Here is a 26,195-nt window from a genome sequence, read left to right as displayed (position 1 = left end):
GAGAGAATCTCATTAATACTCCGGCCTGGCGGCCGTCGGGAGGAGGGCTACGTTATCGCAACTATAATATGGCTGATGAGTATGAAAACATTTTTACACTTTTTACATTTTTCCAAATCAATTATTGAATAAGTTAAGTCGAGGAAATTGGTGTATGAATAATGATGGGTGGATGATTTTGATTTATTTTTTTTTGGTACATTTATTTTCAACTCAAGTGAGTCAAGGGAGTCAAGACAAACCCTGGCTAAACCTTAAACCCTTTTGTTGGATGACATTAACAAAATCTACATATTTTGCCTTGTTTTGTCTTACCAAACACTGAGCTCTTCTGCAGCAAAGATGTGTCACTCAACTCACGCTGGAACATGCACGAACTTGTATTGCATGGATTTGCGCTGCAAGATTCGGGAACTTCCCGCGATACTGCATTCGATATGACGGCAGCTGCCATTGGCTAGACTTAATATATTGGCCAATCAAAACTACTTTTATAGGCTCGTCAGGGAAGGTATGTGTTTTGGGGGTGTAGTCTGCAATCTGCATTGGATATCAGGCAAACGTACACAAATGCAGTCTTGTAGCGAAGTTATAAACAACAAAGTAACGTGAATGGTCGGAAGTTGTGTGTTTTTGTGGATGATTGTAATTAATTAATTGCATGAGTTATTAGGTAAATATTATTTTTCGAATCAAATACAGTTGTGACAATTTGATGTGTTGAGATATGGGATAACTTTCTGTATGGCGCCACCACTTTTTCCTTCATTTTTTACAAAAGAGGGATATCTCAATCTCATGTCATGGACTCATGGATGATGGAGTCATGGGCATGATGGAATGGAGGTAAATTAGAATTAGATACTATACATATCGAATGAAAAAGTGGTGGCGCCATACGGAAATTTTTCCTCAATACTCACGAATGAGTGAGTGTTATTGTTAAAAAAACTCACAATTTTATGAGTCTTCTCTTTTCTTTAGACTTAAAGGAACACGTTGCCTTGGATCGGTCGAGTTGGTCTTTGAAAAGCGTTTGTAACCGTTTTTTATAAAATGCATATGGGTAGAAAGATGTTGTAAAAGTAGAATACAATGATCCACACAAACATGCCTCGAAATTGCGTGGTTTTCCTTTTACCTCGTCGACTAACACGTCGGCCATTTATGGGGGTCAAAATTTTGACTCCCATAAATGGCCAACCATGTTAGTTCGCACAGTAGAAGGAAAACCACGCAATTTCGAGGCAAACTTGTGTGGATCATTGTATTCTACTTTTATAACATCTTTCTGACCATATGCATTTTATAAAAAACGGTTACAAACGCTTTTGTTTTGACCAACTCGTCCGATCCAAGGCAACGTGTTCCTTTAAAGTACGTCTTAGGCCTACCAATGCAATGGTTTACTAAATGTTATGTTACGATCGCATCATCTTGATCTTGTCATTAGGTCTAGATAGGCCTACCATATTTTCATGTTCTAAAACAAATTTTTTCATATTATTTACTTACTATACTAGTACGTTTACCTTGGTCCTCGGCAGAATCCTTAAGTCAGGACGTAAGGTCAAGAGTGCTTGATTGTTGATGCAGTGCAGATCGGACACAAAAGTGCTTACAGAGAAACAATATTGAAGAAACTGAAGGTGATGAAGACAAAACAACTGGAACTCAACTGGTGCTTGACAAAGTGCAAGTAAAAACTGGGCTGCTGCTTAATAAGTAATTCTGGTCTACGACTTGTCTGAAGGGTTTCGTAACTAGTCCGAGTCAAGTATTAGTGTATGTAGTGTATTTCACAAACATTGATGTACTCGAACAGACCATAAACGATACCCCAAACACCCTGATTTAAGACTCCCCCCCCCCCCCAAACACCACCCCTCCCCCACCACAGGGCATATCTCACATCCAGAGCTAGCCCCACTTGTGTGGCCAACGCAACTCTCTGAAACCAGGAATTGGAGAGTTGGCCACACAAGTGCGTGGGGCTAATTCACACCCTAAATTCCACGTTCATATAGAACTACATTCATAGGCCTATTCATACACAAATCTATGTTTTATATTAATATGTTTCACAAAGAAACATTTCAATTTTGAGTAAAATCAGACAACTCATTATTATATTTAACTATACATCACAGGATGCAACTGACAAGTTTAAGATGTCCGATTCCTCATCTATTCACACCATAGAAGAAATCAGCAATCATTACGTTTCATCTCGAGATGCTTCCACCATTAGATCTATCTCAGACTCTAAAGCAACAGAAGATATTACACCCAGAAGTTCTTACGAGACGGACTCTTGGGAAACAGCAACTAAATCCTCAAGAGGCTCCTCCTTTGTGGACTCCAGGAGAACCTTAGAATCTTCCTCGGATGATGATGATTATTCAAGGAGGCAGAGAAGATGGAGGAGGTCGGATGGTGAAGAAAGAACATCTTCATCTGAAACAGAGAGATCGTCTTCATCCTATTACAGCACACACTGGGATGCTAGTGGTTCACAGACTGTGAGTAAGACACAAATCAAGCAAAATATGTGTAGAACCATTCAAGTAAAAAAAAGAGTGCAAAGGCTGGCCAAAGAATTGTACCAGACATTTTACTATTTCTAACCACCTGAGGTGTTTGTTTAGTTTTGGAATGTTTGGTGTGTTTTTGTTCTTCTTCCTTGGGCCAACGCAGGGTTATCCCTTTTACAGTCCGTAGAATGTAGACATTGGTATCGCCCACTAGGAGCCTGTCTGGGAGTGCATTACCTTCCCAACTTTTTACAAAGCAAGTAATGGTTAAGAGAGTTGCTCAAGGGCACAAGTTACATGACCAGGATTTGAACCCACATTCTGCTGCTGACAAAACCAGAACTTTGGTTCGGTGAACTAGACCATTCCGCCACAGTTTTATTTCCCAAAGATTCATTTTCTCATCTTTTCAATCACAATTTCTTTTTTTATTTTAGGATTCTGAGGCATATCACGAAGCAAGCAATAAGGCACTTTCCATCCAGCAACACTTCATCAAGTCAAGACTCGAACATCTCAAGACAGCTCTGCATAAACCCAAGACAGACAATGGTAAAAAGATGCAGCAAGAAACCCCACCCAGGTCTGAAGACAGGGGCGTGTTCTGCCAGAATGCAATTTCCATTTTGCAAAGAAAGAAAACAACCAATCTTGGTGAGGAAAGAAACAACATTTTAACCACTTTACATGCAAACTTATTCCTTGACCACAACATTGATTTTTGAAGTAGGCAGGAAATTTCTAGGCGCGCATGCACATTCATCATAGATTTGCATTGTTATGACACTCGTGTGTTTACCGAGATTAGCCAGCATTTACCCAAGCTTACGGTAAATAGCTTTATGAAATTCTGCTAAAAAGGTGCGCAAAATGGCTGCTTACATGTTTTAAGAAATTGGGCCCTGCTCTTTAATCTACTTAAATCTAGCATTGAGGATACTGTTTCTAGAAGCTTCTTGGACTATGAATCCAGGACTGTTAAAACGCAGAATTGTCCTCATTTCAACATATTATGTCATAAGATTTGGACCAAAGTTTCATACTTTTTTGTCAGCAATGACTATCATGCCTGGAACACTTTCACTGTACAAAGTTTCTGTTATTTTTCTTTTAGACTCTCAGCGAAGGAACCAAACATTTCAAGAAACATCAAAAGATGACAAGAAGATCCTCATTGACAGAGAAATTGTAAATAGATTGAAAATTGAGAATCTTCTATCAGCAATGAAAAGGGTAAGTGAACAATTCTCTTTACAATTTGGTTGATGGGGGGAAATGTTTTTTGGGAACTGTGCCTTTGATGATACAAGCATGAAATTTGGCATGCAGTCAGAAAATGCCATGAAAAAGAAACTTGGCCAAGGGCCATGGGAGATAATTATTTTTAAAAATATCGGTACAATAGCAATCAGTGAGAGCCATTTTGACAGTTCTAAGAATTGCTTGATATTTCACCTATGTTTATTCACCCATTTTATTGTTATTGCAATGCTGGAGTACTTACAGGCACACATCACATTACTAAAACAGTGCGAACATGTTCTACAAAATGCAACTGGGTGGCACCACTTGTACTATCCTACATGCGCATAGTATTCAAGAACCCTATTTCATAGAGCTGCTTTAACAGACGATTTTGCACAACAATTTCCTGCTTAGCAGAAATGAGCATGGTATTTTGGCTGATAGCCGTACTCTGATGAGCATAATATTGATGTGCTTAGCTTATTTTTGTGCTTAAGCAGCTCTATGAAATTGGGCCCAGCACGTCAGACCTCCCATGTTGCTATAAACATGTGACGTCAGTGGGAAGGCTGTACTGAGGGTCTCACAATCTTAATCTTAATTTTTGTGATTTTTTTTCTGTTTAGGCATCATCTAGCCGTACTACTGATGCACTTGAATCCTGTCAGCAATGCCGGTAAGTATTGACAACAGACTGTGTAATAGACCGATCCAGTAGGCTCCGCCCACGGTGCACGTGTGAGCAAGAACACGTGGGGCTCTCCCATGCCTTTCTGCACAACTCTGCCTTCGTTGCGTTGTGATTGGTCAATACGCAATGGGGCGGAGCTTAGTGGATCGGTCTATTCTAGTGCATATTCAAGTACAAGGTTCTTCCATGCACAAACAAAGTCTGGTCTTGTAGAGGTTTGAGCCACACGCCGTGCAGTCTTGTAGATTTGTCCACTACATAAGCCCTGAACAAGATTATTTTATAATAAATGGTTTATTGCAGGCTCTGTTGCTTTATGGAGGCAACAAAAGTAATCGTCACCTTGCCCTTGATCACTGCTAGGTGCCCCCTGAATTGCCCCAAAGGAAATCAAAGATAGCCTCTCCCCATTAACATCAGAAAAACTATCACCAAAGCATGAGGGCCCAATTTCATAAAGTTGTGAAGGAGAAAATTCTGGTGAGCAAATTTAAATGACCGGGGTGGATTTCACAAAGAGTTAAGACTAGTCTTATCTCGAGTTAGGACGAGTTAGGACTAGCCATACCTTTTTCAATATCTTCTAGAACTAGCCCTAAGTTAGGACTGGTAACCCTAACTCTTTGTGAAATCGACCCCAGGGCCCAGTTTCAAAGAGCTGCTTAAGCACAAAAAGTAGATAAGCTCAGCAAAATTATGCTGAGTAGAATAAAGTTACCATTCACTGGTATTCTGCTCATTTCTGCTAAGCATACAATTATTAAGCAATATTGTCTGCTGATATGCAGCTCTATGAAGTTTGGCCCAGGGTACCAGTCACAGCAACTGTACTGGCTGATCAATTATTTGTGCTAAGCAAGTTTTTTGTGCTTACAGGCTTTATGAAATTGAGTCTGGCTTTGTGATTAAGTCTGCATTTTTGAATTTACTACTTCAGATTGTTCAAGGAGGCCGTGCTGAAGAGGACTTTCATCCGAAATAAAACCTCAAAGCTTGGGAATGAGTTGACAGAACAAAGGGTGGACTGGGAAATTAGCACTAAGGTAAAGGTCAAGACATCTTGGGATTTACCTTTCATTTTATTAACTCTGGTAGTGAAGCCGAGACACTCAGAAAAGTGAACTTAATCACTAGACAAGCCAAGAAACCTGGAGAGAAGACAAGGAAGGAAGTTTTGGTATTCAAAAATAATTTCTGTACCTCTGCGAGGTATTATTTTTTAGAACATTTTGAAACTTCCAGAGTCATCATTTCTTGTGAAAACAATGTTACCCCGACTTGACAAAGGAAAGACAGCCAGGATTTCTTGTTCTTTTATGAGGATGTGTTTACGTTAATTCGCAAAACCTTTGCCATGAGCCACGCCCGTTAATCTATACCATGGTATGCTAGAATCTCAGAACGCTTTAACTTACTCTCGTATTACAATAACAATGGTGGCAGCCTGTCCATTCCTAGATGCCACATTGAACTAACACCACACGGTGGAATGTCTACGGTCCTCTAAATAACCCATTTATTATGGTGCTCCGTCCTTTTGCTACGGTGTCCTTTGCAAAGTTCTAATACAAATGTTTAACTTGCCTCGTAAAACTGTGTGGTTGCAGACAACACCATAATGTCTGTTTGTATGTATTTGTTATTCATTATAATATTAAATAAATTGTATGTTTTGATTTGACTGCAGGATCCATTGACTGCAATAGGGGATTTAGCCCGGTCACTACCAAAGCCGAGTGATAACCCTGAAGAGATATGGGCCAAATTACTAAATCAAGGGATTACATGATGACGACTGTAGCGGACAGGGTCAGTATTGGTTCAACTTTGGAGATGGCATGCTGTAATCTTTGTTACTTGTTACTTATTTGATTATGTTGACGATCCTCCATGGTATGGCACTCACTTATATCTTGAGTTCGGACGAGTTACTCGACTTAACTTAGCACCAGCCTTAATTTTTTAATATCTCCTAGGACTAGTCCTTAGAAGTTCTTTGTGAAATCAACAGGGCCTAATTTTATAGAGCTGTTTAGGGAGACAACTGTTTTCTGTCAAGCAAAAATAAGCAGGAAACCCCATCACAAATTGTGCGTAGACATGGTGTTTTGGCTGGTAACATTTTCTGGGCCTAATTTATAGAGCTGCTTATTTAAAGCCATTGGACACTTTCGGAACAGAAAACAAAATTAAAAGTTCACAGATTTACAAATAACGTACAAGGTTTACAGAAGGTAATGGTGAAAGACTTCTTTTGAAATATTATTCCATGAAATGCTTTACTTTTTGAGAAAACATAAAAACAATATAAATTATCGATATCGAGAATTACGGATTTATTTTAGTGTGGGTTTCCCCCGTTATTTTCTCCCGACTTCGATGACCAAAACACACCTACATGTATAAGGTGTGATACATGAAGTGTGGACCTTGGACAATACTAATTACCGAAAGTGTCCAATGGCTTTTAGCAAACAATTTTGCTAACAAATTGTGTGCTTGCCCCAATTATAGCAGGATACCAGTCAATAATATTGCATGTGTCATGGTATTTTGGCTGGTAACTATATCATCTGGTATTATTGAGTAACAAATTGCATGTGTCATGGTATTTTGGCTGGTAACCATATCATCTGGTATTATTGAGTAACAAATTGTTTGTGCTTAGTTACTTGTTATGCTCTTAAAAGTACCTGAATGAAACTGGACCCTAATCAACACAATGTCCATTGCCTCCGTGGTGGTCGGGGTGGTGGGGGAATGACCACAGCTATGATACAACAAAACATAAATACAAACTCATGACGAGTGTTAACTTGGGGTTTTCGTTTTATTGAAAAGTCTGAAAATGTGTCTGCTACATGTATATCCCCTTTGGCCCCCTTTGGCAACCTTTCTAATTGTTAAATCCAGTATAATCTTTACAAAAACTTTTAGTTGTATAACACCTGCAACAAAATATTCCAATTCTTCCCCGAAAGAAAATCTTTACAAAAAATATAAATATGCTTTTTAAATAAGTTAAGCTGGTGTCACACAGGCTTCAGCACCCTTCAGAGAGGTGGCAAGGCACTTGGAATAAAGCTAAGCAAACCACATTTATTTTGTCTTTATTACCTTTACACCCGTTTTAGAGGGGCCTGCCAGAGCTGAACCGAACCAAAAAGATAAGGAGTGACTCTAGGTTCCAGTCACTCCCTAACTGTTTCAGGCGTCAAACTTTTTATGTACTTAATTCAGAATTTGGTTCGGCGCGACTCTGGAGCGTCAGTCTGAAACTGGCGTTATATCCATTGCGCAGACTCACTGTATCCATCCGGCGATATATTAATTTAAAAATAAACATAGATGTGTTTTGGTCATGTTGTCCCATTTTGGGGAAACAAAGCAGAAAAACAAGTATGTTTACACTCTCTGGACATATCCCCTTAAAGAAAAATGAAATCCTTTTGTTGACATTTTAACTTTCCTTGGATACGGTAAACTTTTCAATTTTTAACTCTGTGTGTTAGTAGCAGTTGTTCCCAACCACCAAAAAAAGGAAAGTTATCAAAAATAGAACCAAAAGGTTAATATGAAAAATGCAGTACAGAAAAACCTATAATAAGCTTGAAGGCAATGGACACGTTTGGTAATTACTCAAAATATATAATACATATTATTAAAACTTGTGTGAAATGACTCCCTCTGAAGTAAAGTTGTTTTTGAGAAAGAAGTAGGATTTCTCATTAAAATATTTGAATCTGGAAAAGACTTTAAGCCTGGAGCCTTTTTCATGCATCTGAAAGTGCACAAACTTGTGCAACAAGAGTGTTTTTTCTTACATTATTTTCCTTGCAACTTCGATGACCAATTAAGCCAAAATGTTCACAGATTTGTTATATTATGCATATGATGGGATACACTAATTGAGAATATACTTGTCTTTGACAATTAACAATAGTGTCCAGTGTCTTTAAATATTTCTAAGTGTCTTGAATAAATTTAAATATATTGACAATACCAATACACCATGTGACCTGTGACATATAATTAGGGCCACAGAGCCTGGATTTAATACAAGATACAATTTGTACACAGCTCAATTAAGCGCGGTTCATACTTCCTGCGAATGCGAAGCAAACTTGGCGTCACAACTATATTTTCGCTGCGATGTAAGCAAGAGAGTTGGGCAGAGTTCAACTGCTACAAATTGTTCGTTGCAAATTTGTGATTTCAACATTTGCTTCGCATTCACATTGGCAGGATGTTGTGAATTTGTGACGTCAATATTCGCTTCGCATTCACATTGGCAGGATGTTGTGAATTTGTGATTAACAGAAAGTACAAAGAACCAGGCTTTAGCCTTTTTGAGGTATGGTGACCACTATAGGAGTGCACTGTGTGGTTTGGGTGTATACACACAGATTTATCCAAACCTTGCAGTGCTCACTCGGGTGAGCCCCTGACAAAAGCAAATCGAACAATCAAACTCACCCTCTCGTGGTGATGGCTTGCACCTCCGGTCACCCCCAAGTGACCCACTCCACAAGCAGGAGATGGGGGCTGACCGGTGAGCACCGTCAAAGCTATTCGAACATACCACGACAGACCAGGGTCGGCCCAGGGAAGCTAAACAAACGCCCCCAGTATTGTGTCCACCGTATCTCAAAATGGCTTATGGAAGAAAACATTCAATCTTATACTTAATGGAGATTGCACTGTCTGGTTATTACTAACTTTTGATATGAAGAAAGGAAGCACATCTCAAAACCTGCTTCGCCTTTATTTTTATTAAACTCTTTTATTTATGTGGCAGTTATGATATAAAATGTAAATATTTCCCAGGACCTAGAAGGTACACTAATTTTTGTTGTAACATCGACTACATTGTCTTTCTTGATTATACAACAAACTTTCCAAGTTAATTGATTGTTAAAAACAAACATCGTAAGGATGTAACCATTTTCAATAAATATATTTATTTTTACGTTTTGTCTTTTCAGATTGTTGAATGTTTTTCGTTTGTTTCTTACTTATAGGTACTAGAAACTTTTGGTAATTACTCAAAATAATTGTACGCAAAAAACGTGCTTTGTAACAAGCAATGGAGAGCAGTTGAGAGTATAAAACATTGTGAGAAACAACTCCCTCTGTAGTAACGTAGTTTTTTGAGAAATAATTAATGTCTCGCTAAAATATTTGAACTAAAATCAAGACCTCAGCTGATGTATTGAATTCATGACGGCATCTGAAAGCACACAACTTGTGAGACAAGGGTGTTTTATCTTCCATTATTCTCTCGCAACTTTGACGACCAATTGAGTTCAAGTTTTACACAGCTAGCGCATAAATGCGGTGCTTGCAAGTAAGCTGAGAATGGTGATGTGATCATAAGCGCAAATTCAGGGGTTAGCAGAGCCATGAAAGTAGGCCCTGCTTATTCACCACTGCGAAAGACAAAATGATTTTGGGTCCAATCTCAAAATCCATTGCATGGGAAAATCTTTTTGGATACATTACATGTGTCACCATTTATACCATCCCTGATATCTGGCATGGGTGTTCCTCTGTGAATACCATATCAAAAACAATATCATTATATAACCAACCAATATCAACATATAACCAACCAATATAAACATTTATCTTCAAGTACGCGCTTATCCTCCTATCGGATTCGCAGCATGGAGTGGTGATAAAAACCTATATTGCACGGCTAATATCACTACCTGGTTCTCTGGTTACGCGCCAAGTTTGCTTGAAGATAAGTACGTTATCACACACGCCCTCGCGGAAATACGGAAAATATAGCGCGTCTGCGTCCCATATCCAACTCGGCCTTCGCCTCGTTGGATATGGGACGCAGAAGCGCTATATTTTTCCATATTCCACTCGCGCTTGTGTGATAACTTATAATAACCAACCGATATAAACATATAACCAACCAATATAAGCAACAATCAAAAACTAAACGAAATTCATGTTCTCATACTTGTACAACACTTTCCCCTCAACAACAGAATGTTAACCTACAATCCTCTTAAAGAAGTATTAATGTTTCTACCAATACTGTATTATTAAATAAATTTACATAAACTAAAGTGCGTTTAACTGCAGCCCTTTCCCTTCACTTATAACAACAATAATATTATAATAATACTCATTCTTATATAGCGCTTTATCACAAGGTAAGAAAACTTACCATTCCGGTAAAATATCTTTGATTATTCCCCTAAAGATACATTGAATGGCATAATAAGACCAAGCAGCCAAGCTCACTCAAGCTCTGGTGTTTCTTAATAACAGTGAATGGCATAATAAGACCAAGCAGCCAAGCTCACTCAAGCTCTGGTGTTTCTTAATAACAGAGTATGGCATAATAAGACCAAGCAGCCAAGCTCACTCAAGCTCTGGTGTTTCTTAATAACAGAGTATGGGTTCAAGTCCGAGTATCTTCACTTGTGTCGTTAAAGGCACTGGACACTATTGGTAATTACTCAAAATCATTATCATAAAAACCTACTTGGTAACGAACAATGGAGAGCTGTTGGTTGTATGAAACATAAGTATTTGAATTAAATTAGAGACCTCGGCTAAGGTGTCAAATTCAAGCATCTGAAAGCGTACAATTTGTGCAACGAAGGGGTTTTTCTTCCACTATTCTCTCACAACTTCAGTGACCAATTGAGTTCAAATTTTCACCTGTTGCAGTTTTTATTATTTTATGCGTATGTTGGGATAGACCAAGTGAGAAGACTGGTCTTTGACAAAAACCAAAGGTGTCCAGTGTCTTTAGGCATGACACTAATGACTGCTTCATCCAATACATGTACCATGCTTATTAATATACACAGTAGGGGCAACTCCAATACAAAATACACTGATTCCCTCTTGTACATGTTGTACATAAGAACCCCCTCCCCTCCCCCTCCCTCCCTCCCTTCCTAAACTCTTCTAATGAATTCCTGAGACTACAAGCATTCACAATTAATGCTGTCTTTCATGTGTAACTAGTGTGTGTGCCTTCAATTATTTGAGTCTATTCTGTACATTGTTCTTTCTCATACATACCTATGTATGTACACATATTCTGGGGGTTGCCATCCAACAAGCTTGCTATTAGGAGACCTGTCGTTGATTTCACCAAACTCTTCCTAACTTAGGATTAATCTTAGGACTAAGAAGGGTAAAGTTCCCTATCCAAAGACGTACATGTAGGGCGCATTGAACCGTTCTAAGTTAGGATGATTTACTCATCCTAACTCGAGATAGGATTAATCCTAGCGTTTTGTGAAATTGGCTGCTGTACTTAATCTACCGGTATTTAGTTTAGTTTAAATCTGTGGACATTGTGTTTTATGACGTACAAAAAGTACCAGACCCTTTCATCTCATTTGCTTTTATAAACTACCCCATAGTAACTACCTTATTAAGTTTTATTCTGTTTGCACTTGAATAGATTTTAGTTAACTACAATTTGATTTAGTTCAATATGAACTTATTATTGATGCATTGTGTGAGACAATGAATGAGTAATAACAGGTAGAAAAATAAACATACAGTTTTAAGATTTCAGGAAAAAAATTACGATGTTTCCCCTTTTTAAAATTAAAACGTAAGGAGAAATTTGGGGAAGTCTCAAGGGATTGTATAAATTCATACACATGATTACATTTTTATATGCCTATTTAACTTTGCATAGATGTAAAGTTACACATTACTCTACACAGCATTAAAGCAATTATACACTTTCGGTACAGAAAAAAAAAAACTCACAGATTTACAAATAATTTACAAGGTTTTCAGAAGGTAATGGTGAAAGACTTCTCTTGAAATATTATTCCATGAAATGCTTTACTTTTTGAAAAAACATAAACAACAAAATCAATTCTCGATAGCGAGAATTACGGATTTATTTTAAACACATGTCATGACACGGCGAAACATGCGGAAACAAGAGTGGGTGTTCCCGTTATTTTCTCCCGACTCTGATGACCGATTGAGCCTAAATTTTCACAGGTTTGTTGTTTTATATATAAGTTGTGATACACGAAGTGTGGGACTTGGACAATACTGTTTACCGAAAGTGTATAATGGCTTTAAAGCCCTATAAACTATAGTCCAGCCTTTGGCCATGTGTCACTGTCAGTGTAGTATTTTAAATCAATGACAAATTTAAAAAACAAAAACATGATCATACAGGCGAAGCTTCATCGGCCCTCGTTATTCCATCTGTGTTTATCATCTCGTAACTCTCACCATTCATCTTTTTGGTCGGTACGCTTATGCTACTAAGATCTTCTTCGTCTACCTCGTTATCAGGGAGGAGGGGGTAACCCGCTTCTAGACGATGTTTCTGAAGTGCTGGACCCCAGTCGAAATCTGGCTTTAACCCATTTCGAAATCGCTGGATTAAAGAAATAAAGCAAACGAAATCCAATTAAAGGTGGTAGAGAGTGGCTTCTTATATAGCGCTCAGGTCCGTCACGCAGTGACGCTCATAGCGCTTCAACATTATTACCCCTGGTCACTGGGCCATAAATCATTCCTTAGACCATCTTAGCTCCCTGGAGAGTATACAGCCTGTGACGCCAAATATGTAGCGCATCAAAGCTAATCCATCACAAGAACCAACTCTGCCCTCACAGGTACCCATTTACCCCTGGGTGGAGAGAAGCAATTATAGTTAAGTGTCTTGCTCAGGGAAACAATTGTCACGACCGGGATTCGAATCCACACTCTACTGAACAGAATCACCAGAACTTGAATTCGGTGCTCTTATCTGCTGGGCCACGACACCTTACAGATGATGTTCTTCCAAAATAACAATAAGAAAAGTTGATTAATCACCTCAAATTTTGTTTACAATGATGCATTTGTAATATTATAAGTTATCACAAAAGCGCGAGTGGTTCGGAAATATATAGTGCTACTGCATCCCATATTCAACATGGAATATGACAAAATATAGGGGGTCTGCGTCCCATATCCAACTCGGCCTTGAGCCTTGCTGGATATGGGAGGCAGAATCTGGGGGTTTTTTTCCCCCGTATTCCGCTCGCGCTTGTGTGATAAAAAGTTATCTATAAAGCAAACTTCAAGCAAAGCATGTGAAATCAAAATATGACACAAACGCGCCACTTTTGAATTTTCTTTAACTTCTTATAAACTGTACAGTTTGCGTTTATAAAGGCAGTGGCGATATAAGTTTTTAACACACTCCTTGTTGCTATGAATCAGCCGATCAGAATCAAGAGTTCAAGCCTGCTTGAAGATTCCAGCATGCCTTTTTGCTCACTCATAACTCCTGGAATTGGTTCATAATGAAATGTAAGAGAGTCTAGCCCAATCCAAGGTTTGAGAAAGGCCCTAACATCCGGTCCTACATGTACATGGTCTACACTCACCTCTCTCCACGTTCCTTTGCCATACCGAACGACATAATAAACAGCATAGATTGGTATGGGGACTACCCCAGCTAAGATCATCAGCCATCCTAACGCCTCAGCCCAATTTGGGTATGTATACTCATAGTATGTTAGTGACTCGTATGTCGCTGCCCAAAACAGAAATATGAACTGCAGATAGAAAGACAAGACATATTATTATTATAACCAGTTCGTTGTGGATGACCTAATATAAGGCAGAAGTTTCATGCAATGCGAGGCACAGGTTTGACACACTAGCACTAAGCCATTTGCACACTGAAAATCAATAAATGAAAAGACAAACTTATTTTGTATGTTTAAAATTACATACAATAATATTAACAAACAAAATAGAAGAAGTCAATTCCTGACTTAAGCCATTGAAAACAACTTCTGTTGGAGACCTTTTGAGGCTAATTTGAGGCATTACTTTGTTCTTCAGTGAAGGATTATTCACAATTCAATAATCTAAATTTCGGGTGGGTTGAAATTTTTTGCCATTGATTCTTCTGAATTTGAATGGCCCTTTATTGTATTAACAGGGATATGATAGGCTGTTAAAAAACAAAAACGAACTCTGAGCGCAGCATGCAATAATAATAATTATAATTTGGGGGGGCTAATCATCCTTACTCTCAGCTAAGAGCTGAATTGCGAAGGACGCGGCTACAACGTGTTCGAGAAGCAGGCATGCAAGGGCACCTCTGGCTGCCAGCCACATCAACCCATTATGACCACGGAGCACAGCTAAGATCAAAAGTGTTTGTTTTTTTCCCGAAGGAGGAAAACCGGATTAATATCAACATTAATCTTTGGTTTAAAAAGCCCTACTCTGCAATCTGGGGCATTTTGATATGGTTTTATCTTCAGGTTTTTTATGAATTTGACCTCCTTTTAAAACGTTTTAGTAGCAGCAAAAAAAACATAATTTTGGTTAAAAACGGAGAAATCACATCCCAGCATTATTAACTGACCGCAATAATTGCTGGCGAGAGGAACTTCCAACAGACTTTCCAGTAAATGTTGAGCTTGAATCCAAGCATAACTTTCATGTCCGCCATAAACCGATTTGCTCCTGCAGAGTAAACAAAACAAATATTGTCCATGATTATTTTGTTGATTAAATTAATAAGTCAATATTATATTTTACAAATAGCACTGTAGCGTAGTGTGCGCCAATTCCTCCCTAGATCGCAACTTGCCAAGAAATGGATCTGAATTTAAGGCACTGGACACTATTGGTAATTACTCAAAATAATTGTGAGCATAAAAAACTTACTTGGTAATAAGCAATGGAGAGCTATAGAGTATAAAAGATTGGGAGAAACGGCTCCCTCTGGTGTAACATTTTGTTTTAGAAAGAGGTAAATTCTCACTCGGATATTAAAAGACTTCAGGCCTGAAGCCTTTTATCAGATCCCTGAAACACAGAAATTTGTGCAACAAGGGTTTTTTTTTTCTTTCATTTTTCTCTCTTTCAATTTGATGAACAATTGAGTCCAAATTTTCACAGGTTTGTTATTTTATGCATATTTATGTTGGGAAACACCAAGTGAGAAGAATACTGGTCTTTGGTAATTACCAAACGTGTCCAGTGCCTCTAATCCCCTCGCCCCTAGATAGGAACTTATCAGGAAATGCATCCCAAGGACAGGTGCGTGGCCTTCTCTCAGTACTTTATCTAATGATAATTGAGTGCAATGATAACTGTACCCTGAACAAAGAAGTCTGTTTGCATTTTGCTGTGGGATTTTAACATGACAGACTTTTTCTGCACATTGAATGCGAACATTTGAGTAGCAATTAAGATGACTTTGATGCAGTTTGTGAACCATCTTGCTAGGATGAGAAGGTTCATCATCAAGTCGAACGCCATTGGGAAGCTCAACCTGCCCAGTGATTTCTCTCCAGATGTTCCGATCCAGCATGCAGGAGCGTAGTTCCTCAGCACTGGCCAAGCCGGTGTCTGGTTTCAAGGTGTCTAGGAAGGAGAGACGTCTTCTCCCACGAGAGGCCTTGCCTTGGGTGGGCTCCCAGAGGATGGTTGAGCAAGCGGCAAGCTCCGAGTGGCGGACACAGTGTCTTGATGATGATGATGTGGAAGGTTCAGACTTTGTCTTCATTGAGAAGTGTTCCAACGACGTCCGGAACTACGTGCAGGCACTCTACCAACTGAGCTTATCTAGCTCTATGTTGACGGTCTCCTAATTTCTCAATACCTTTGATGTTCGGGGGTGCCAGTCATTTAATAAGCCATACATAAAAGTGAAAGGGGTGAAACAAAATGAAAATGCAAATCTCACCGTATAAGTAGCCAATAACGATAGCTTCCACAAAACCGATGATTAAAATAGAAAATCCTGCCGAGTATGACTCCATCAATGAGAACAAATAGATACCACCCTGAAAACAAATAAACAATTTTAATTCCCTTAGAAACTCTACTAATACTCTAACTAACCATACTATTGGCTGACCATAATGGGCGTTAGGGGGCATGCCCCCATTTGATGTTTCTAATTGGACACTAATTCCGAGACTGAACATCAATTTAAATTTTGAAATGCATTTATCTTTGTGGACAGCAAATGAAACATACGCAGTTTGAAAAGTGGTTCAATGTGTGAAAGTTTTTGTTTGTAAATCAGTTCATTAAACACTTCATTCATATGTAACCTTGTGGGGTACAGTGTCACAGCCAATTACACTCAGTGATAAATCAATAAAACATTTGAATAATTGAAATCAATACATTAAATCTGTTTGGGTGTTTTATTTCCCTCAAGGTTGCTCTTCTTGCGTTGGCAATAATATGTCTGCGAGCTTTTATTTTAACGATTTCATTTTTGATAAATATTTGGTTGAACAAAGAGATATTGACAAAAAGCAGCATTTGAACTTGTGACCTAAGGGTTGCGTAACCAATAACTATTTAGGTTGAATGGGCCATTTGTAAATCATTGGCTAATGTTCGGAAAAACGCACCCTTGGATTGACATACTGGTGCTGTACCAACTGAACCATCCAGCCTTAATGTTGACGTCTGCTACTAATTACCAACAATTTATATTAATTTGTTTCAATCTAAAAGTCACACCGTAATATCAACCCTCCAGAGTAAATATGTTTGTTTATGGTATTAAATGTCCAAAGTCGGGCAAATAGAATTTTTACCAACTTGCAAAAAGTTAAAATTGATTTTCATACTTCAGTGAAAACTAGTACAAAGCTAATGTTATACAAACATGGACCCCTGTTTGGAATCATGCCTTGGGGGGGGGCACTATGTGGAATGGGTTTTCAGTCTTCTGTTGATTGAGTGGGTCCCCCTGGAATAATTCTCAGGGGTTTTCCGACCCACATCTAGAACTGAGACGTCCTTCCATGTCTGCTCTCCATTGGGTTCTTGGATAGTACAAAGTGTATGGCTACATTAAATTGACTGAGAATTCTGACTGGTAGCATGACAACAAAACCCCTTTCATTATATCTCAAACTTGTTTCAATGTGATGCTAAATCACCCACTTTAAAACCCTCTTTGAAAATCAAATTCAAGTCTGATTTTTTCGCAAAAGACATTTTAATGGCTTCTCAACCAGAACAAATTAATAAACTTGTTTCTCAAGACCATATTTTCCCTCAAGGATACATACTACATTGTCATCTATCCAGCACGACGACCACCAGCTCCCCCCCCCCACCCCACCCCATGCCCAAGCGATCGTTTAGGTGTCAGTGTTAAGTAAAGCAAAACTGTTTTCTTACGTTTGTCACCATGGGTAGGGCCAGCAGGAAGCAGGTGATGCACGTTACCAGGGTGATCCATATCTTATATTTGAAGATACGAGGGAAGAATGTTTGCAGCTCATCACATATGGCTGTGATTACTGTCTCCATCATCACAAACTGTCAACGGAATCAGAACATTCAGTTAACATCGGCCTGAGATCGGATTGGAGTGAAAAGCCCCATTCACACGATAGCAGTTTAGCAAGGGTCCCTTGCTAAATTAGAGCATGGTTGTAAAACTTTACAAAATGTACCTTGTGTAAAAGGACAATAATTGTTTCCACTGTCCAAGTTCCCTTGGTAAATCTTGTCATGCTTTGCTACATTATACATCCATGTTAAAAATAAGCAAGGGACCCCAGTTAAATTGCAGTCTTTGTGAATAGCACTTAATTAAAGAAGCTATTGACACAATACAGTTAAAGCAAAGGACACCTTTGGTAATTGTCAAAGACCAGTATTATGCTATCAATAGACTGTGCAAGTCTCGTGCAGATTTGAAATTCCGGGACCATTGTGGTCCCAACCTTATGGAGTTTTACATTGGGGAGATTTTGTTTCGTCCATTACTTTAGTTTAATATAGTTTATGACCATAAAAATGACATATGTTGTTAAAAATGTAATACTAATTAACAACATATATAAAAGTAAAAATAAAGTCAACATAATAACGAAGAAAAACCGATATTTAAACTTGACCTCAGGTCAGGTTACTTGTAAAAAATTAAGAATTTGTGCCCATCTCCGATCACGAAACTTACGCAGACGCTTGTTTATGCCGCGCGGGGTGGAAAGCCTTTTCATTGGTCGCTTAGGCGTCGGCTTCCTCTTTAAAATGCATCACGCGTTTATCTAACGCCCTTGTGACCATCGTGCGTCTGCATATAAACCAGCTTTGAGTAGTTTCACATTCGGGCGTAGATTTACAAAACCTGTGACAATTTGGGTTCAATTGGTCATCAGAGTTGCAAGGGAATAATGAAAGTGAAAACACCCTCATCTCACAAATTTTTTTGTGCTTTCAGATGGTTAACAAATATGAAAATACTTCATGCCTGAAGCCTGCTGAGTGCACCAGAGCACCTTATAAATCCTTAAAAGGTGCTACATAAATCAGTCACACAATTCATAAAAACTTCACAACCTGTCTTTAAAAAGTGTTTCTCTTTGTTCAAGCGCCATATGAGGAGCATCTTCTTGGTGGATACATTCACTATACAAAACTTCAATAATATTATTAAATGTCTTGCAGTTTCACCGAACTGACAAATATTTATCCACCAGTGCACTTTTCTTTCCTCATATTTCCTGTCTTTGCCCCAGGCTGATTTTTTGATTTGAATTGTTTGTTCACTTAAAAGAAGACAGATCATCGGACTTGTTTTGATCATGCTTTCATGATCTGACTGAACTCTCTCAGACATATGCTCTACATTTGTGTTTTTAGTTTAACCTGCCTAGAACGATAAAAATGAACACTTGTAAAGCCCTAATATCCATCAGACATGACCCTCATGGTGCATTAAACGATCAATCAATTAAGCAAAATAACATAGCACAGGAAAGATGAGATTTGAGTGATGATTTGAAGGTTGGCAGGAATTCTACTTGGCGCAAGTGTTGAGGAAGATTGCCTGCAAGTTTCTCCTGAAGGCGAGCTGAGTATACTGTTCGAAACATTGGGACCACACCACAAATTTTCAGAGCCGAACTCCCACAAAGGAGATAAATACTTGTACCTGCAAGTTTACTATTTATGTACAGTTTCTTCTTATTGGCGTAAATGTTGAGTTTAGGTGTAGCCGGAAGAAATAAAGAGCTTTTATTAATTTGCAAGATATTTTTGGAAATGTTTGTACCTGACTGTCCAGACCCAGGGTGAAGAGCATGAAGAAGAACAAGACGGACCATAGCGGAGCAATGGGCATCCGAGCTAAGGCTTCTGGGTAAGCTACAAACGCAAGACCAGGGCCTGAATATTACAACAACAACAAAATTTTAATTAGAAAAACATATTCAATTTATATAGCGCCTATTTAAAGTTATCTCTACAAAGGCGCCTTACAAAGTATATTAAAGAAATAAATGTTAAATTGTTTACCATCGACAGAAATATTTTATTCTAAGATTATAACGCACAAGCAAGGTAGTTAATGCTGTATACACATATTAAAGAGGTGGGTTTTCAGGACACATTTTTATGATTCAATGGAGGTGATAGAACGAAAGTGAGGGGGGGGATTGTTCCAGGGAGTTGTTATTAAAGATTATTATCTTTATCAATAATATAGAGTATCCCATACATGTTTGGGGGGTTGCATGAGATCTTGAATTCATTCAATACATTTTCGGCCACCTCCCCCCTACGACATAGCATTAAAAAAACGTAAATAATTAATTTAAATCAATAGATTAATAGATGGAACAGTTTACCTTTCCAACTACACTTCCCTACTTGATTGAGAATTTCTTAGACTACAATTGTTGGCATTAATCCAGTGTTCTTATCCTTCCAATTGTTGGCATTAATCCAGTATTCTCATCCTTTCTGAGCATGCAGCATGGGTTGATTTAAAACCACATGATACCTTGAAAAGCAGTTTGTTCAACTGTTTTGTTTAAAAGACACTGGACACTATTAGCAACTGTCAAAGCCCAGTCTTCTCACTTTGAGTTTCTCAAAGAGTCGACATATATGCATAAAATAACAAACCTCTGAAAATTTGAGCTCAATTGGTCGTCAAAGTTGCAAGATAACTATGAAGGAAAAAACACCCTTGTCACACGCAGTTGTGTACTTTCAGATGCTTGATTTCGAGACCTCAACAACTAATTCTGAGGTATCAAAATCATATTCATGGAAAAATTACTTCTTTCTGGAAAGCTATGCCACTTCAAAGGGAGCCGTTTCTCACAATGTTTTATAATATCAACCTCTCCCAATTACTCGTTACCAAGTAAGGTTTTATGCTAATAATTATTATGAGTAATTACCAATAGTGTCCAGGGGTGGATTTCACAAAGGTAGTCCTAACTTAGGACTAGTCCTAGGCAATGCTAAGAGATAGGACTGGTCCTAAGTTAGGACCAGTAACTCATCCTAACTTAGGACTGGTCCTATCTCTTAGCATTGCCTAGGACTAGTCCTAAGTTAAGACTACCTTTGTGAAATCCACCCCAGGGGTCGGTTTCACAAAGAGTTAGGACTAGTCCTAGGAGATATACAACTTACATGCATAGTTCTAAGTAAGGATGAGTAACTGGTCATAACTCGAGATAAGACTAGTCCTAACTCTTTGTGAAATCCACCCCAGAACCTTTAACTAAGAGGAATTTAAAAGAACAATAATACATCCTCTGTAAAAAAAGTAAAAAAATTAAAACAAAATTACATGTAGGCCTACAACCATTAAAACTTACATTCAAAAACAGGATGCCCAGGACAAGTTTTAAAAAGGCCTAGGCCTCCCAAGTCCTAGAATAGTCAAGAAAATACCAAACAATAATAGAACCAGAAAACAGTAACATTTTGATTTTATCTTTTGTACTGGTGCCTGTAAATTGTAATGTTTTTCATAAATGTTTAGAGGTTTGTCAGTTTAGATATGGTGGATTATGTAATGTGCTAAGACTGCCAGCGACTGTTTTGTTAGCAAAAATAACCAACTTGTGACAAGTTAAATGATGCTCCTTTAAATTTGCCTGTGGGTTTTTCTGCACAGGCCTTTGGAACATACAGAGTATACAGTGCTTTAAATAAATGAACGGGTAAAACCAATGAATATTTGTATTCCTGATGCAAATTTCCCATCTATTAAAGGATTTGGGTACTTTTTGTAACACAAGACACAAAAGTTTACATTAAACTTACACTGTTATAAGATAATGACAGTAGAAAGCATATCTTAAATTGTTAGTTGCTGAGGTGCTGTAGATTTCGAGAAATGAGTACAACAATGTCATGAAAATGTTACATGCTAAAACAATTTTTGTCTCATGATCACTGAGACGAAAATTATTTCCATGACATTGTTTTACTCATTTCTCAAAAACTACAGCACCTCAGCAACTAATAATTTAAAGTATGCTTCCTACCATCTTTATCTTCAAACTGTGTAAGTTTAATGTAAATCTGTAGACATTGTGCCTTTTTGTCCTACAGAAAGTAACCGGACCTTTAAATTGTATCCACTGCTAAAATAAAGGATTCAAACCGTGTCTAGCTATTGGGCAATCTCTAGTTGGTAAGACATCTGCTCGGATAGCCTAGTTTTTTGGTATTTTTAGCTTACGGGCCACCTGTTCCTATAATTATTGCATTCCACTTATTACGTTTTTATTTTATATTCTTAAACAACTGTTAACATCTGTATTTTTAAACTATTTTTATGCACATCTGAACATATGCTATGAAACTTGCAAATAATAAATGAACAAATCATTATTATTTTTGTCATTATTTGTAAGGGTCACAGCTGATATCTGTTTGTTTGAATGCTTTTAAATATTATCTATTTGTGTTTTTGTTGTAGAATCTTATCTGTTGTATTTTTTATTTTTTGAGGTTGAACAAAGAAATATTGTCTTGAGTGGGAGTCGAACAAACGACTTCCAGATTAATGTCAATATTATTTCTTTATTCAACCCCAAAAATTATTTTAATATGTACCAAGTCAGTTTCCCTACAAGTGGTTTATATTGATATATGTATGTAGTATATATATTTACATTCTTTTATTCAATTATGCTAACTTAACACTTGCTTCTATTGTAAGATGCATTTAGGAGGAATCTGTTATTCATAATGCACATAAAACTGTTTATTATTGTAACCAGTTTTCCAGGCCAAATTAAAGGAAACAAATCCTTTCTTTTTAACAACTTGCTCATTCTATTTGTTTCAAAGTGAATTTTCTGTTTGGGACGCTACGGGCATTTTGGTACAAGCTGCTTTTGGCTCAAGGGTTAAACAGCTCTATGAAATTGGGGCCTGCATTGGAGTGAAATGGGCAAGAAAGAACTTAGTAAAATAAGAAGATTTCTACTTAATTTTAGGGCTCTTCTTAAAGACACTGGACACTATTGGTTATTGTCAAAGACCAGTCTTCTCACTTTGTGTAGCTCAACATATGCATAAAATAACAAACTTGTGAAAATTTGGGCTCGATTTGTCAATGGAGTTGCGAGATATGAAAGTAAAAAACACCCTTGTCACACGAAGCTCTCAAAATTAATTTTGTGGAAAGTTACTTCTTTCTCGGAAACTTCAGAGGGAGCCGTTTCTCACAATGTTTTATACTATCAACCTCTCCCCATTACTCATTACCAAGTGAGGTTTTATGCTAATAATTATTTTTAGTGATTACCAATAGTGTCCACTGCCTTTAACACTAGCCCGATGACATTGTCTGGAAAATGGCTATGGGCCAGTAAGTACCCCCTCTTCTTGCCCTGTGGGCTAACAAAAACTGTGCAACATACTTGTTTAAAATGCTCATATTTCTTCTATTGAGACGTAAATACGTTTTTTAATGTGTTAACTTTTTTTATGCATCAGAAAGATACGTAACACATATTTAAAATCAATGCTACTAAGAGGAACACGTTGCCTTGGATCTGACGAAATGGTATTTGAGAAGCGCTCGTTATGAAATGCATATAGTTAGAAAGATGTTTCAAAAGTTTTTAAGATGTTTTTAAACTTCCTGGGCAAGTTAAACTCAGAGTTTTATTAGCCCGGTTGGCTACTAAAGAAAAAGCACAAAAGCAAAGCTTGAATTTCCAATCTCACCAGTATCAGTGACGTTGTGAATGGGGAGCTGCATATCATGTGCCATGAATCCCACCACAGAGAAGATGACAAATCCAGCCAGGATACTGGTGCCGCAGTTTATGAATGCCAGTATTAACGAATCCCTAAGAAAGGAACAAAATATGAAAAGTCATAATTATCAAAACAGTTTTAAGAAGTTAATATTTTAATAAAACAGTTAATGAATGCCAATATCAAGGAATCCCTTAGAAAGGAACAAAATATGAAAAGTCATAAATATGAAAACAAAATGGAGACATTAATATTAAACAAAGTTGGTGAATGCAAGTACCAACGAGTCTCTAAGAAAGAAAAACAATATTCAGAGTCGTTAAATATCAAAACAGTATGGAGAAATTAATATTTTAAGAACACAGATGAATGCCAGTATCAACAAATCCCTTAGGTAAAACGAAATATGAAGAGTAATTAAAATCTCAAAACAGTATGAAGGAATACATATTCTCATAAAACAATTAATGAATGCCAGTATCAACAAATCCAGAAGATAAAACATATGGAAAATCAAAAAAAATCAAAACAGTACAGCGAAGTTACAACAAAATCGTTAAGTCATCCAGGTGTGGGTTTATCCTGTGTATAGCTAATCGTGTCTTAAGCAAGACACATCGCTATAATTGCTCGGTCTTCCCCCAGGGTCATAAATAGGTACCTGCCAGGGTAGAGCTTGACCTTCAGGCAGCCCAGGGGTGAACACTCCCCAGGGAGCTGAAGGAATGTTACAGGAGTGTTACAGGCCCAATGACTAGAAGTGGATTTCCCAATGAGTTAAGACTAATCTTATCTCAACTGTTCCTTGCTCTATGTCTCAAGTAAGGATGACTAACTCCCCGTTTTTAATAACCCCTAAAGAGTTTTAAGACTTGTCCCAAGTTAAGACTATCTTTGTGAAATTGACTCCAGTGCACTAATGTACATGTAAAGCGCATTGATATGTCAAAGGAAGATGTTGCCTTGGGTCGGACGAGTTGGTCTACAAAAAGCGTTTATAACTGTATGCATGGTTGGAAAATTTTGAAGCAAATTTGTGTGGATCATTGTATACTACTTTTAAATCATCTTTCTAACCATGCATTTTATAACCAACGGTAACAAACGATTTTCAAAGACCAACTCGACCGATCCAAGGCACCGTGTTCCTTTAATGTAAGATGTGATATAAGAACTAGTTATTATTGATGATAAATTTAGTACTGGTAATTGTCTTTAAATCCTCAGAATCTTGGTCATCACTTTTAAATTTTTATGTCTTGCATTACAAACAAAATTTAATTGTAAATTCGGGAGTCAGCAGTGCCCACACATTATTGCAGTTGTTTATAAAAAAATTTAAAAAAATACAAACAGTACTTTGTGACCCGACTAATTAAAACTTTGCAGCTGTACTTCCTGTTCTTACGAAAAATAATTTACATCCTGTGTAGTTTGACTTCAAGGACCCTGATAACAGAACGACATTCCCAAGATGATTAGAATGTTTTTATAAGCCGCCAATATTTTGGGGTTTTGTTGTTTATTTATCAACCTTTTCATTCAATCAGTAACTGTGATTTTATAAGGATGTTTTGATATTGTGAGACATCCGAAGATAAACAAATCACCGGTAATTGTTAACGCTTGATTCCTCAAAGGAAAAACAACCCTTCATGTATATTCGCTTAATTACTAGAAAGAAATTTAACTCTGTAATTTGACAGATAAAGGTAATAGAATCATTTTGTTTAGTTACTTGGTTATATCCGGAGATCACCGGTAATTGTTTATACTTGATTACTCACAAGAAAAACAACTCTTTATTCATTTAATTACCCAAAAGAAAAGAAAACGCAACATCTTTTGAACCACATTTACCTTCTGGTTTATTACTTGAAACGTTTCTTTTGGGTAATTGGAAAACATTCTGCTTCTACGCACGCAATGTTTTCTAGACGACGTCACAGTGTGTTATGTGACCTTTGACATGAGCTTGAAACATTGTCTCAAAGAAACCCCTTATAAAGAATTATTCCGGATCTTTGTAGCAAACAGGAAGTGCAAGAATATGTTATTCTTTCAGTCACTTTATCATAAAGTGATTTTCAGGGCTCGAATGTCAGGGATGATATTATAAGAATTATTAATAATTATTAATAATAAAATATAAAAAAGTTCCTATTTACATGCCTGCCTCAAGTCAAGCTAAATCCTAACACATTTTTGACACTTAAGCCAAATAAGTGAAGACTCATCAAACATCAACCTTGATCCCCGACTTTGCTATAGAAAAAGATAGATAGTATAATATTGAGTCCGACTCAAACATGTTTTTTTTTATTACCTCCCCTTTCCGCAGTACCTTGGTAAATAATCTTTAGGGTTTAGGGGTACCAAATTACACTTAATGTCACTTTGTCTATAATCATTTCCTGTTTTTCACATTTCTCTTTAGAGGGAAGGTATACGCTTAGTAATCAGTTCTAAACTAATGGCAATAAACTAATGACTTGTTGAAGCAAAGCAGCTTTTGGTAGTTAAAAATCAATTTCAGAATCATTCTACTTCTAAATAATGTGGTTATATTATGTAAAAAGATAACAGACTTCATTCCCCAAAATTTGACTATGAGAAATGCTTCCCATCTTTTTAAATAAAATCGTCATGGGTTTGTAATATCTAGATTCATATAATATTAAAACAATTGGAATGGTTCC

The 26,195-nt window shown here is 37.4% G+C and overlaps 3 protein-coding genes across 9 annotated transcripts in view; 1 reads left to right on the top strand and 2 right to left on the bottom strand.

The window, feature by feature from the left end:
* LOC139935672 (DNA repair protein RAD50-like) overlaps positions 1–384 on the bottom strand; it is a 43,561-nt gene extending 43,177 nt beyond the window's left edge. Inside the window, exon 1 of the mRNA XM_071930182.1 lies at positions 316–384. The gene's annotated coding sequence lies outside the window, so the exon portion shown is untranslated. The remainder of the gene's footprint in view (positions 1–315) is intronic.
* A 61-nt stretch (positions 385–445) lies between these two features.
* LOC139935673 (uncharacterized protein C8orf48 homolog) lies at positions 446–9,439 on the top strand. 6 transcript variants are annotated; one of them, XM_071930189.1, is made up of 8 exons: positions 446–511; positions 1,548–1,725; positions 2,151–2,522; positions 2,972–3,188; positions 3,649–3,767; positions 4,406–4,455; positions 5,408–5,513; positions 6,158–9,439. In XM_071930189.1, the coding sequence occupies exons 3-8, from the start codon at positions 2,172–2,174 to the stop codon at positions 6,257–6,259; spliced, it is 945 nt and encodes a 314-aa protein (XP_071786290.1). In that variant the 5' UTR covers positions 446–511; positions 1,548–1,725; positions 2,151–2,171; the 3' UTR covers positions 6,260–9,439. The 6 variants fall into 6 exon arrangements, with proteins under 6 accessions (XP_071786290.1, XP_071786287.1, XP_071786284.1 ...); XM_071930186.1 differs by lacking the exon at positions 446–511 and adding an exon at positions 522–673 and having other exon boundaries at positions 1,524–1,649; XM_071930183.1 differs by lacking the exon at positions 446–511 and adding an exon at positions 522–673 and having other exon boundaries at positions 1,524–1,725.
* A 1,959-nt stretch (positions 9,440–11,398) lies between these two features.
* The window catches only part of LOC139936212 (sodium- and chloride-dependent glycine transporter 1-like), a 36,466-nt gene continuing 21,669 nt past the window's right edge, over positions 11,399–26,195 (bottom strand). For both annotated transcript variants that reach the window (XM_071930987.1, XM_071930988.1), the window contains exons 8-14: positions 23,464–23,588; positions 19,532–19,644; positions 17,647–17,787; positions 16,184–16,283; positions 14,855–14,955; positions 13,860–14,030; positions 11,399–12,859 (exon numbers count right to left, since the gene is read on the bottom strand). In XM_071930987.1, coding sequence (XP_071787088.1) covers positions 12,647–12,859; positions 13,860–14,030; positions 14,855–14,955; positions 16,184–16,283; positions 17,647–17,787; positions 19,532–19,644; positions 23,464–23,588 — 964 coding nt within the window. In that variant the 3' untranslated portion in view covers positions 11,399–12,646. The remainder of the gene's footprint in view (positions 12,860–13,859; positions 14,031–14,854; positions 14,956–16,183; positions 16,284–17,646; positions 17,788–19,531; positions 19,645–23,463; positions 23,589–26,195) is intronic.

Source organism: Asterias amurensis, chromosome 4 (assembly GCF_032118995.1).
Source record: "Asterias amurensis chromosome 4, ASM3211899v1".
NCBI classification, from domain to species: domain Eukaryota; kingdom Metazoa; phylum Echinodermata; class Asteroidea; order Forcipulatida; family Asteriidae; genus Asterias; species Asterias amurensis.
This window is presented reverse-complemented; position numbering and strand designations above follow the sequence as displayed.